Raw genomic sequence first — 14423 nt, 5'->3', positions numbered from 1 at the left:
TAGTATTTGCCAGTCCATCTATCTCCTGTTTAGGGGTGGCAACAAGACAGGACGGGATTGAATACCCTAATCTTTGTTACGGGGGAGACTTTTCCTGTCCTCACCCCATCCCTAATAGAGGGATGATGACAAATCCTTATCCTTATGGCTAAAATTTTCTTTCCCTCTCCATTCCTGCAATGAAAATTTCCTATTCCCTTCTCTTCCATCCTCGTGGGGACAACAACAAAATATGTATTAAATGTCGTAGAATATTTAAAATAATTAAAAATTATAAAGCAATTCAATATATCAACTAAAACTAAAGGAAACAAGCCATCACTCTTAAATTCTGTCCTCCAATAAGTAATTTATATTTTTAAACATCTTTAACTGGTCAACAATCATGCAGATGTTGATCTCTCTTGCAATTGCCCTGTGTATCTTCACTTTAATAAGACAAAAAAACTAGGATTTGATATATGCACGGAAGGTTACTCCTATCTTTCATAAACACATACAATTGCATTACTTATGCTTATTCTCCTTTACCATAAACTGCAACTTCACCAAACCAGTATGATCAATTCAACTAACAAGCGATTAGGATTCTAACCACTACTATCATATATCTCTATGAAAATTCACATTTGGATTTAATACTTATTGAATTTGGATAACCTGTTACAAAATGCGGGTCACCACTATATAATATAAGAGATTATATAAGATTGGGTATGATTAGATTTAAGTGTTTCACTAACTTTATACAAATGAGATGAAATGACAAGAATGACCTTCTTATGTTAAGTTTAAAGCCAAATTTAAAAATTGAGTAACAACATCGCCAGCTTTTGAAACTTTGCTAAGAAAAAGTCCTTCTTTTATGAAGCATATGATAATAAAATGTAATTAAGCAAATAAATTCATAATTAATATACAAATCATGCATAAACTCTCTTATACAATATGAATTTGAGTTTGTTTTTCTCATAGTCATGTTATATGTAACATCAATTTATTCTATATTTTAGCACAAAGTTAAAGACCTTACAAGTAAAAACAAAGAATTTGTTTTTCTCTTTGCATTTAATATGCATTCAAATGAATAATATTTTTTAGTGCCTTTATTTTAATAACTTGAATTGAAATATGAGTGATAATAGGGAATCAATTAAAGTATGGAATATGGGTGAAGGAAAGAATTTCCTTTCCCAAAGTTTTGAGATATGAATCAATGAAAGGATATATACTTTAATTAAACTCATTGTTTACTTTGTTATAAACAATAAAGCTGAAGAATATTTTGTTAGAAAATTTCTTTTGTGTGTTAATATTAATAATAATAATAATTTGTTTTGATAAATTCAGATAATTGAATAATCAAATTAAAGTTTACATATAAGTTTCATGTGATCATTCAAAATTGTCCAATACAATTCACAATTTATGATAAAGTGGACAATATTAGTGTAAATTTTAAGATTTATTGGATCTTTGAGATGTGTTTAATAACTTACTGTATATTAACTCAGTCCCTCTCGAAAACCTAACATAATATTTCAAAAAATACAATAGTTTTATCCATTGAAAACCATATTTCAGAAGTTTTACGAATACAGAAAACATGACCGATATCCCTAAAATAATTTAATTCGGTGTTTCATAACCAATGCAATGATCATGGGATTAAATTGAATTTATTTTGTTCATGCAAATTTATTTTACATATTTACGTAATAAATTACGTAACACCACTTTTAAAACTCAAAGCCTTACTTACTTGCATCTAGGACAAAGAATATACAAAACAATCAAAAGAAACTTGAAAGATATATAGCTTACATTCTTGCACAACAAAGAATATATACCAGTCTTCACTATATTTTATACTTCGTGTAATCCGTACGCAAGAGAAGGAATCTTACTATATATATAATGCCATGAACTTAGGTGATTATTTCATACAACAATTCAATTTCACCACTTCGAAAACTGAACAACCTACAACCTTCGTTCAAAAATATGGCAGAAATAATTGTCTCTGTTGCTGGGAAAGTGTTAAATAAGCTGACCACCCTTGCTTCTGATGAAGTGTCTTTGGCATCTGGTGTCAAGAATGATGTAAAACAGCTTGTTGGCAGTTTAAATACTATCAAGGTTGTTCTCTTAGATGCTGAGGAGAAAAAGAATCATAACCTGAAGCTGAGAGTTTGGCTGGAAAAGCTTAAGGAGGTTTGCTATGATGCAGAAGATGTTTTAGATGAAGTTGAGGTGGAAAATCTGCGTAAGCAAGTGGTGAATTGTCAGAGCATTACAAAAAAGGTATGCCACTTTTGTTCATCATCAAATCCAGTTGTTTTCCGTTTTACGTTGGGGCATAAAATTAAAGAGATCAACAAGAGGTTAGCAAAAATAACAGTTGATAAGAATGATTTTAATCTCACTGAAAAAATCGATAGCAATCATGTTATAGATTGGGATAGGGAAACTCACTCTTTTATTCGTGATTCTAATGTTATTGGTAGAGATAAAGATAAAGAGATGATTATTGAAAGCTTATTGCAACTAAGTTATGCTCATGAAAATGTTTCTGTCATCTCTATTGTTGGGATAGGAGGTTTAGGAAAAACCACACTTGCAAAATGGGTGTATGACGATAAATTTGTGAGTGACCATTTCAGTTTGAGAATGTGGGTTTGTGTGTCAGATGAATTTTCTTTAAAAAAACTTTTAATTGACATCATCAATTCTGCAACGGGACAAAAATATAATCAAATGAGTTTAGACCAATTGCAAAGTGAACTACGTGATATTATAAGTCATGAAAGATATTTGTTAGTTTTGGATGATGTGTGGAATGAAGTTCATGGGTTGTGGTTGGAATTAAAATGTTTACTAAATGAATGTGTTAGTGGAAGTAAAATTTTAGTAACCACACGTAGTGAACGTGTTGCCTCAATTATGGATACTATATCTACACATAAGTTAGAAGGTCTTGCTCTTGATCAATGTTTGTCAATATTTGTTAAATGTGCATTTAAAGAAGGGCAAGAAAAACAACATCCCAAACTTATAGAGATTGGAAAAGAAATTGTAAAAAAATGTGGAGGTGTTCCATTGGTAGTCAAAGCATTAGGAAGTCTTCTCCATTCCTCAACTTCTGAACAAGAGTGGATAAATGTGAGAGATAATGAGGTATGGAAGTTGGATCAAAAGGAGAATATGATTTTACCTACTCTAAAATAAGTTATAATAAGTTATCACCTCCTTTGAAACAATGTTTTGTCTATTGTTCTATGTTTCCAAAAGACTTCAACTTTGAGAGTGATGATTTGGTTTACTTTTGGATGGCCCATGGGCTTATCCATGCCCACAATAAAAATGAAGATTTGGAAAATATAGGCCTGCAATACATAAAAGAATTAATGTGGAGATTTTTCTTTCAAGATATTGAAGAGCTTGGTAATGATGATTATAGCTTTAAAATACATGATCTGATGCATGATGTTGCCACATCATTGTTCCAAAATGAGTGCTTAACAGTGAAAGGGAGTAACCAAATTGCTTCCAAAACTTCTTATCGACATTTATTTTTTCATGGTGTTGATGGTGAAGTAGCTACTCTGAACTTTATACGTAGCTTGAGTAACGTGAGAAGTGTTTTGTTTTCTTCATTGATTGGAGAAGATATCACTATTAACCAATCTTTTTTGAAATTACTTATTTCAAGATTTCAATTCTTGCGGATGTTACGTTTATATAATCTAAGTATAGAAGTAGTGCCTAAAGGAATTGGTAATCTTATGCATTTGAGATATTTGGAACTAGCATCAAACCCGATTAAAAAACTCCCAAGTTCCATTTACAAGCAACAAAATTTGCAATATCTTTCACTGTATGAATGTGAGCAATTAGAAGGGTTACCAAGAGAAGTAAAGTACTTAATTAGTCTTAGATTGTTGGACTTAACAACAACGCAAAGGCATCTACCAAGCAATGGAATTGGCTGCTTGAATTCTCTTCGACGTTTGATCATTTACGGGTGCAGCAATTTAGAATATTTGTGTGAAGATATTGGTCGTCTGAGCGCCCTTCGAAGACTAATAATTTTTGAATGTCCAAATTTAATCTCATTACCACGTGGTGTAAGAAACTTAAGCTCATTAGAAGACCTTCGTATCCTGGATTGTGAAAGGCTTAATCTTGATTTGAGCACAGGATCAGACAATCATGATGAACTCGATAGCACAGGGCCTTCCCTTCGATTCCTTTATATTTTTAATTTACCACAACTGGTAAAATTGCCGCAATGGCTACTTCAGTGTTCGACAGACACTTTGGGAGAAGTAATAATTTCTAACTGTCCAGAATTGTCATCTCTACCAGATGATATGAATCGTCTCACCTCTTTGAGAGAACTCAAGATTGGTCTTTGTCCTAAACTGAGGGAAAGATGCAAACCAGAAACAGGTGAAGATTGGTCCAAGATTGCTCATATCCCCAAGATTGAACTTGACAGAGAAATTATCAAGTCAACCGAAAATTAGGTATGACCCATCCATATCTCTTCTTCTTCACCAGTTAGTAGATAAATTATAAATATTCTTGAAATACTTATTTGAATAAAGTTAAAACTTCAATTGACAATTTGACTGGTTTATCATTTGATATGAATTTCAAAATTTGAACCTATTCATTGTTTCTCCTTCCTTTCTTTAACTTTATCGTTTTATATAAATGCAGGGGAAACTTGAATTAAATTTGTGAGTTTTCAATCTCATAATTCAGCCTTGACAAGTAAATATTGTCTCCCATAATGTTTTATATTTATGTTTTAATTCTTTTGGGTAAAGGACCTTACAATGAAAGTTTTTCTGTCGGGGCTGACAAACATGGATGAGTTATTTTATATCTATGCTCAAGTAAACTCGTCGGAGAATTTTGCTTCTTGTCCTTAAATACTGTTACATACCTGAGCTGCTGGGTGTAATTTTGTTCTCTCAAATGCCTTGTCTTCCTGGTTTGTTTAGCTGCCCTGAAATCAAATATGCATTCAACAAGAGTAGCCTTCTGGTTTATTTACACAGAACACATACAACAGCACTTTCAATGAAATGTCTTTATTGACTGGAAAGAATAAACATAGCAGCCCTTCTCACTGCTTTATTCTGAAACTAATTCCAGTGATAACTGTTCTGACTAGAGTGCCAGAACCCCTAGGCCGTAGCCCCCTAATTTCCCTTCCCTGTGGTTTTCCTTGCCTTTCCTCTCCTCTCCTTCTGCCCTTTATAGGCTGGCAATCTCCATTCAGATCTGCTGAAACCAGCGAGCTCTGCCATGGCGGTAAGTTCTTTGAAGAAAGATAAATGCTGGTCATCTATTGACCTCATTTTTTTTGCCTGATTGCTTGTGTTGCACAATTTGTTTATTAATTTCGCCCTATTTGAGGCACATCAATGTCAGGAATCTCTTATAGGATAAATCATCAAATGTTTGATAGGCAGCAGAAGCGTGCATTATTGAAATCATCAGAGCCACCAGACAAGAAGCAGTGTGTGCCCTATAAAACTTCTGGTGCTTTCTCATACTTTTGAGATTGAAGCTGTAATTGAGCTTTATTTTTTTTTCTTGATTTATATAATCTTTTCCAGACTGAGAAGCATCTTAAAGATGTGATGGTCCAGCTTTAGCTCTTATTGTTGACAGACTGAAAGCGTATTGTGGATCTCATGGTGTGTATATGGCAAACTGGTTCAAGTAATTTTCCCTTCCCCTTGTACACCGTTTATATTTTGCATGCTAATTGGGTTTCTCTTAGTATTACTTGAATCTGCAAAAGTAATGTCAATGGGGCCTACATCTCCACACGGCTTGAAGGTTGCGAAATCTACTTCTAATTGTTTGTTGAAGCATGGAAGCAGGACTATATCTTTGGTATGTTCTGCATGCTTTTGTTACAACCATTTCTGCATGCAATGAGGGTGCTGTGTGTTTTTTTTTATGGCTTGGATACAGGGGCATTCCAACTAAGGGTGCAAAGGCAGATTCAATTGCGTCTGTTGAAGATATAGCTGTCCAATAACAGGCTTTGTTAAATGTCAAGGATTCAAATAAGGTATTGATTGATGAAATTTGAAGCATTGAATATTGTGTGGAGTGTTAAATATACTGAGAACATGTTTTATATAAACTTTTTAATTTACAGAATGAAAGGAAGAGAACAGTTGTTGGTAGATTTAAGTTAGAAGAGCCACGGATAGAGCAGATCCAAGATCTTGAGGTTTGTTCTGGGATTTATGGATAGATATATTTCTTTGTATCCTTTGAAAAATTAGTTGTGATAGACGTGCCTTTGTTGCAGAATGATATGATGAGGTTTTTCAGAGAGGATTTGCACAGATTCTAAGAAGCAAGTTGATGGACTCGAGATGCTGCAGAAGGTGGTCTTCTCATGATTTTAGTTCTTGAATCTGTTTCAACTTTGTCAATATGTAATCTTGATCGAATCAATTTTTAAGTACAGGAGCTTACATCTATAAAAAGGGAAATTATTGATGTTGTGGATATACTTCTGAGGAGGTTTGTTTTGCAGTCCTTCAAATCTAACTCAACATGCTTGATGAATTTTTTGCTTAATTGACTTGTTATTGTTCATGCAGGATAATGCTGATCGCACTGCATCCTTTGTTGTCCTTATTAATCTCCTGCGTCCATTAGATCCTTCAAGGTGGCCTTCACCTGTGACTAATGAGTCCTTTGCTGCCAGAAATCAGAGGTTTTCTGATCTGCTTGTAAAATGCCTCATCAAACTCAACAAGGTATCTTTCATTAGCGGTGCCTTTCTTGCTCTGCTTTCTAAGATTGTTTTGACAAGCCAAATTGTTTGTTTATTAGTATTTTTCTAATTGTAGCAAACTGATAAGCAGTTGTGGGGCTGGAGAGCTCATTATAACTTGAGTGGTTGCATGAGTCATCCTAGTTCAAAAATTGCCCCCACTGGGACATGTAACTGAGATGATAGATAATACATTTAGGCTAGTATTTGCATTTATTTTGCACTGTTAATATATTTGTTTGTTTGTTGGCATTGATTTTTTTGTGTTTTGGCTAGTTATGTGCTAAATTTTGTTTCCTATTCTATAGTTTCTTCAAAGTACTATATATGATGTCGATCTTGACCGCATTCTTCAAAGCATTCATGTATGCCAGCAAGAATTGAGAATGAAAGAAATTAGGAGAACGTTTCTGTCTACAATTATCTGTTCCTTGTATTTTGGGGAGGCGGGGAGTGAATGTCTGTTTTTCCTGATCTCACAGCTTGAATTTTCATTAACTGAAATCTCTACTGCTTTCTATTGCCTCATGTAATAATATTTAAAATAAAGCTGGAGCTGATGACAAACCGTTGCATCTGGTGAAAACTGTTCTACATGAATTTAATTTCTGCAGTGACAATTGTTCTGACTAGAGTGGCTGAAGCCCCCTGATTTCCCTCCCAATTCCCTGTGTTTTTCCTTGTCTTTCCCCTCCTCCCCTGCTGCCTTCTATAGGCTGGCAAGCTCCATTCAGATCTGCTGAAAACAGCTAGCTCTGCCATGGTGGTAAGTTCTTTGAAGAAAGATAAATGCTTGTTTATTTTTTTATTGGAATTATATAATCTTTTTCAAATTGAAAAGCATCTTCAACATAAGATTTATTCCTAGATATATTTCTTTGTTTCCTATGAAAAATTAGTTGTGCCTTTGTTGCAGAATGATGTGATGAGATTTTTTGTTTCTTTAAGTATGCAGCAATCTGCAATGATGTCAGTTGTTACTGTTACAGAATCTGTAAATATGTGCATTAGTAGATATAGAGCTTAATTATAGGAATTAATTATGGTAGACGCAGATTTTAGGATCTCAATTATAGGAATCAAATATTCTGTTTCCTACTCTAGAATACCTAATATGTATATATAAACATATCTCTGTAATAGTAAAAATATGAATAAAATATACTCTGAATTTCAGTTTCTACATGGTATCAGAGCCTGGTTTGCCCAAGTGTGCAAATTCAGAAATTTCCTAGCCCTAGAGAGCAATTTCGTAGTTCACCGGTGTAGAGTGGCCATTAGTTCTCACCGCCACACTAGAAAGAAGTGTGCTTCGCCGATCGTCAGGTTCCCAAAATCCCGCCACCGGAAGCTCAGCGCGTGATCCACACGCGCCGCCTGTTCCTTCTGAAAACGAACACTCAGATCTCCTTTTCTGTGGCGCGTTGATTCTCACCGCCGGCACAGTCAGACTCAGACGACGCCGATCGTTCAGATCCCCAATCTTCCATCGCATTTCGCCGTCGCACACGCTGTTGCCGTCGCCGGAACAGTCTCTGTTGACGAATCCCTCTTTCTGACCAGGGTATTTTCGCTATTTATTTTATTCGGCTATTTTGAGTACTATTATGACTGATATTAAACCGATAACCATGGCTGAGATGGTTCCTGTAATGTCAAAAATCACTGAACACAAGCTTAATGGTTCTAATTATCTGGATTGGAGTAAAACGGTTCGATTGTACTTGTTGAGTCTGGAGAAAGATGATCACCTTACACAAGCTCCTCCTACGGATGGTACTAGACAAGCATGGCTGCGAGATGATGCTCGATTATTTTTGCAGATCCGGAATTCTATTGAAAGTGAGGTAGTCAGTTTAATTAATCACTGTGAATTTGTTAAGGAGCTAATGGAATATTTAGATTTTTTGTATTCTGGAAGAGGTAATCTTTCTCGCATATATGAGGTGTGCAAAGCTTTTTATCGTGCAGAAAAACAGGACAGAACCATCACATCTTATTTTATGGATTTCAAAAGAACTTATGAAGAACTGAATATGTTGTTACCTTTTAGTCCTGATGTGAAGGTTCAGCAAACTCAACGAGAACAAATGGCCATCATGAGCTTTCTAGCTGGTCTTCCATCTGAGTTTGAAACTGCCAAATCTCAGATACTTGCTAGTCCTGAAATTTCATCTCTGCATGACACATTTACTAGGGTACTTCGTACAGAAAGCACCCCATCATTTCAGAGTAACAATGCTCTTATTAGTCGAAGTGGTGCATTTGAAACTGGACGCTCATATAATAAAAATAGAGGAGGGAGCAGCAGCAACCGTGACAAAGTTATTGATCGTAATCATGAGTCAGGAGGGATTGTGTGCTATTACTGTCACGAGCCAGGCCATACAAAGCGTACTTGTAGGAAGTTGCAGAATCGGGCTTCAAAATCCCAATCAACACATGTTGCAGCGACCAATATTGCTACCAATTCATTATCTAAAGAGACTATTATGATTTCTGCAGATGAGTATGCCAAGTTCTCCCAGTACCAAGAATCACTAAAGTCTTCATCAACTCCTATCACTGCCAGTGTTGAGTCAGGTAATCCAAATACATGTCTTGTTTCCTCCTCATCCAAGTGGGTCATTGATTCTGGTGCTACAGATCATATGACAGGTAATCCTAACCTTTTTTCAACCTTTCAGTCATTTGCATCCCCTTCTAATGTTACGTTAGCAGATGGATCAACATCATCTGTTCTTGGTTCTGGAACTGTTAATCTAACCCCATCAATTTCATTGTCATCTGTTTTGAGTTTACCATAGTTTTCCTTTAATTTAATTTCAGTAAGCAAACTCACTCGTGCGCTTAACTGTTGTGTCTCATTCTTTCCTGATCATTGTTTATTTCAGGATCTTATGACGAAGCAGATTATTGGTAAAGGACATGAATCTGGGGGTCTCTATGTACTAGATGTACAAATGCCAAGGTCCATTGCTTGTTCCAGTGCCTTAACTCCATTTGAAGCTCACTGTCAATTGGGGCATCCTTCTCTACCTGTGTTGAAGACCTTATGTCCACAATTTCGTCATGTATCTTCGTTAGATTGTGAGTCATGTCAATTTGCCAAACATCATCGTCTGTCTTCAGGTTCTAGAGTCAATAAACGAGCTAACTCTCCTTTTGAGTTAGTTCATTCAGATGTTTGGGGTCCTTGTCCTAGTGTGTCCAAAACTGGGTTTAAATATTTTGTTACTTTCGTTGATGATTATTCTCGTATGACTTGGCTTTATTTAATGAAAAATCGTTCTGAAGTATTTTCTCATTTCTGTGCCTTTCATGCTGAAATAAAAACACAATTTCATGTTTCTATTCGTACCTTACGTAGTGATAATGCCAAAGAATATTTCTCTGAATCTTTTCAGTCATATTTGATTCAAAATGGCATTCTTCATCAGTCCTCTTGTGCTGCCACACCATCTCAAAATGGAGTAGCTGAGCGGAAAAATAGACACTTGCTTGAAACAGCTCGAGCACTCTTATTTCAAACGCAAGTTCCCAAACATTTTTGGGCTGATGCAGTTTCCACATCCTGTTTTTTAATTAACCGCATGCCATCATCAATTCTCCAAGGTCAGATCCCTTACACTGTTCTTTTTCCAGATAAACCTTTATTTCCTATTAAACCCAAAATATTTGGTAGTACGTGTTTTGTTCGTGATATTCGTCCTAGTGTCACAAAGTTAGACCCTAAGTCTTTGAAATGTGTGTTTCTTGGCTACTCTCGTCTTCAAAAAGGATATAGGTGTTTTTGTGTCACCCTAAACAAATATCTGGTGTCATCTGATGTTACATTTTTGGAAAACATTCCTTTCTTTTCTGCTTCTCCCACTTACAACATTCAGGGGGAGGATGATGATTTGTTGGTGTACACTGTTACCTCATCTCACCCTTTAGAGGATGCTGCTACATCTGTTAGTTCTTCAGAAATTTCTCTACCTGAAGAGTCTACTCCTACCAGACCACCTATTACGCAAGTGTATTCTAGACGACAACAACCTTCGGATACATGTCCTGAACCATTCTCTTCGTCGTCTGATCCAGTTCCTAATGATATTGATCTACCAATTGCTTTTCGAAAAGGTAAAAGGCAGTGTACTTATCCTATCTCTTCTTTTGTTTCTTATGGTCACTTATCCCCTATTTCTTGTTCCTTTATTGCATCACTTGATTCTATTTCTATTCCTAACACCACTCATGAAGCTCTATCTCATCCTGGTTGGCGTGAGGCTATGATAGAGGAAATGAATGCCTTAGCTGATAATGGTACTTGGGACTTGGTCAATCTACCTGCAGGAAAGAAAGCCATTGGATGTAAATGGGTGTTCACAGTTAAAGTTAATCCGGATGGATCAGTGGCTCGCCTCAAAGCTCGGTTGGTTGCTAAAGGATATGCACAGACTTATGGGGTGGATTATTCTGACACTTTCTCTCCTGTTGCTAAGTTGACCTCTGTTCGTTTATTTATTTCTATGGCAACTACCTATAATTGGCCTTTACACCAGCTGGATATCAAGAATGCATTTTTACATGGTGACCTTCAAGAGGAAGTTTACATGGAGCAACCACCTGGTTTTGTTGCTCAGGGGGAGTATGGAAAGGTGTGTTGGCTTCGCAAATCTTTGTATGGTTTGAAACAAAGTCCTCGTGCTTGGTTTGGAAAATTTAGTCAGGCAATTCAAAAGTTCGGCATGATAAAGAGCAAATGTGATCATTCAGTTTTCTATAAACAGTCTGAAGCTGGTAGTATTCTTTTGGTTGTATATGTTGATGATATTATTATTACTGGAAGCGATAATGTGGGAATTTCCTCTCTTAAATCATTTCTTCACACGCAGTTTCAAACAAAAGATTTAGGGGGGTTGAAGTATTTCTTGGGCATTGAAGTAACAAGAAGCAAGAAAGGTATCTTCCTATCTCAGAGGAAATATGTGTTTGACTTATTGACTGAGACAGGAAAATTGGGAGCCAGACCATGTAGCACTCCGATAGTTCCTAATCTACAGCTTACAAAAGATGGTGACTTGTTTGAAGAACCCGAGAAGTATAGAAGATTAGTGGGAAAGTTGAATTATCTTACAGTGACTCGTCCTGACATTGCATATTCTGTCACTGTTGTAAGTCAATTCATGTCATCTCCAACAGTCGATCATTGGGCAGCATTGGAGCAAATTTTGTGTTACTTGAAAGGTGCTCCTGGACGTGGTATATTGTATGAAAATCATGGTCACACTGGTATTGAATGTTTTTCAGATGCAGATTGGGCAGGTTCCAAGGTAGATAGAAGATCCACCACTGGTTATTGTGTTTTTGTTGGAGGAAATTTGGTATCATGGAAGAGCAAGAAGCAGAGTGTTGTGTCCCGATCTAGTGCAGAATCAGAATATAGAGCTATGGCTCAGTCCGTGTGTGAGATAGTATGGGTATATCAACTCTTGACTGAAGTAGGTTTCCAGATGTCCTTACCAGCGCAATTATGGTGTGATAATCAAGCTGCTCTTCATATTGCCTCTAATCCTGTGTTTCATGAACGAACTAAACATATTGAGATTGATTGTCATTTCGTTCGAGAGAAGATTCAGCAGAACTTTATTTCTACAAGATATGTGAAGACTGGAGAACAGTTAGGGGATATTTTCACTAAGGCTGTAAATGGGGTTCGGATTGATTATATTTGTAACAAGTTGGGCATGATTAACATTTATGCTCCAACTTGAGGGGGAGTGTTACAGAATCTGTAAATATGTGCATTAGTAGATATAGAGCTTAATTATAGGAATTAATTATGGTAGACGCAGATTTTAGGATCTCAATTATAGGAATCAAATATTCTGTTTCCTACTCTAGAATACCTAATATGTATATATAAACATATCTCTGTAATAGTAAAAATATGAATAAAATATACTCTGAATTTCAGTTTCTACAGTTACCTTTTTGACCTTTTATATGTTCATGTGCTGCTGTCAGGGCATAACATTGAGAAATAATGTGGGAATTGACAAAACAATTTTTCAATTTTTATTCCGCTACTAAAACATTTCCTTACATATTGGGGGGTTTGCATTCTAACGATAACCGTATGCAGACATAGTGTGTTGACCTTGTTGGATTCTTGATGGATCATCATGGGGCTGAGGTACAAAAAGAGCATTTTTATCTTGTTTCACTCTTTTGATTGTTTTCTGGAAAACTTATATATGTTCTGTGTTTAGCAGGTTGGTGCAAGCCTGACAGCAGAACGTGACGCTGAAATAAGAAAAGCTGCTCACAAGAATTTAGGTGTGGCATATCATGATGTCACGTAGTTGCTTTGAATTTATTAGCTGTTGTTCTTTTATTCTTTGTTTTTCACTCTGCTTTTTCTAATTAGTCTTACTTGGCTGCTAAACTCTTGCATTGAATCATTTTGCTGCAACATACTAATTTTATGAACTTTGTTCGGACATTTCAAATAGGAGGCTTCCTCATGCTATCCAGGAGAGTACACTTGACAGTGTAATTACTGAGCTTCTACTTTGGCTTTTGGATGAAAGGGTTCCTCATATGGATGGATGGCAGCCAACTTTTGAAAGCTCTCAATGTGTTGGTGCTTAACATTCTGGTGAAAACTTATCTGCTATGAATACATTTTCAGTAAACTTAATGTATTTTTATTGCTTAATTGACTTGCTATTGTTGATACAGGATAATGCTGATAGAACTTCATCCTTTGTTGTCCTTATTAATCTCTTGCGTACATTAGATCCTTCAAGGTGGCCTTCAGCTGCGACTAATGAGTCCTTTGCTGCCAGATATCAGAGGTTTTCTGATCTGGTTGTAAAATGCCTCATCAAACTGACCAAGGTATCTTTCATTGCTGGTGCCTTTCTTGCTGTGCTTTCTAAGATTGTTTTGACAAGCCAAATTGTCTGTTTTGTGCTATTTCTCTAGTTGTAACAAATTGTCCTCACTGCAACAACATGTAATTGAGATGACAGATGTTAGGAACCTGGACTAATGAGGTTTGTTGAATGTTTGCAGCTCAGCCATGCTCCTGTACAATGCTTCAGGCTAGATTACAGACCACTTTTCTTCAATCAACAACAGTACCAAAGCTACAGTTCAGTCTCAATCACAAGAAGGATGGAAGATTCAATAATGGAAGAATTTTCAACACAAGAAGATTCCCAGCAATTGTATTTCTGAGTACAGCCAATACATAGACTTGGATACTAAAGACTCAATTGTAACTGAAACTGGAAATGATTTGAACTGTAGTTTGCTGCTTCCAAAGGCCAAGGCCTGCTTCTCTATTTATACAAAATTTTTCGACTCACTGTTCTTGGCTTTTCGTTTTTCCTCCTGACTCTTTGTTACTGTGTTGATGGCTTGTGTATTGTTATTTTGCTTCCTTCTTTTCCTGAAATAAACCTGTTTGGTAAGAGTTTTATCATTACCTCCCAAGAAGTCTCAACTTGTCCTCAAGGTAAAATTGAGAGAATTGTTCCACTGTTTCAACAAAATTCTCCCATAAATCTTCACAATCCGGCAATCGACTTCATTTAAATGAAGCCTCCAGTTG

The 14423-nt window shown here is 36.0% G+C and overlaps 3 protein-coding genes across 4 annotated transcripts in view; all 3 read left to right on the top strand.

Annotated features, from left to right (window-relative positions):
- LOC123206314 (protein MOR1-like) overlaps window positions 1-14177 on the top strand; it is a 41247-nt gene extending 27070 nt beyond the window's left edge. The window contains exons 2-5 of one of the 2 annotated variants that reach the window (XM_044623482.1): window positions 13340-13463; window positions 13547-13705; window positions 13883-14057; window positions 14129-14177. In XM_044623482.1, coding sequence (XP_044479417.1) covers window positions 13389-13463; window positions 13547-13705; window positions 13883-14047 — 399 coding nt within the window. In that variant the 5' untranslated portion in view covers window positions 13340-13388 and the 3' untranslated portion in view covers window positions 14048-14057; window positions 14129-14177. Of the gene's footprint in view, window positions 1-13317; window positions 13464-13546; window positions 13706-13882; window positions 14058-14128 lie in introns of those variants that run through there. The other variant, XM_044623481.1, reaches the window with a different exon arrangement.
- LOC123206313 (putative disease resistance protein RGA3) lies at window positions 1957-4785 on the top strand. Its single transcript, XM_044623480.1, has 2 exons — window positions 1957-4529; window positions 4726-4785. The coding sequence occupies exon 1, from the start codon at window positions 2005-2007 to the stop codon at window positions 3226-3228; it is 1224 nt and encodes a 407-aa protein (XP_044479415.1). The 5' UTR covers window positions 1957-2004; the 3' UTR covers window positions 3229-4529; window positions 4726-4785.
- LOC123206321 (putative disease resistance protein RGA3) lies at window positions 3408-4529 on the top strand. Its single transcript, XM_044623489.1, has one exon. The coding sequence runs from the start codon at window positions 3408-3410 to the stop codon at window positions 4527-4529; it is 1122 nt and encodes a 373-aa protein (XP_044479424.1).
- Window positions 14178-14423: the final 246 nt, after the last annotated feature.

This window comes from Mangifera indica, unplaced genomic scaffold (assembly GCF_011075055.1).
Source record: "Mangifera indica cultivar Alphonso unplaced genomic scaffold, CATAS_Mindica_2.1 Un_0032, whole genome shotgun sequence".
Classification (NCBI taxonomy): Eukaryota; Viridiplantae; Streptophyta; class Magnoliopsida; order Sapindales; family Anacardiaceae; genus Mangifera; species Mangifera indica.
This window is presented reverse-complemented; position numbering and strand designations above follow the sequence as displayed.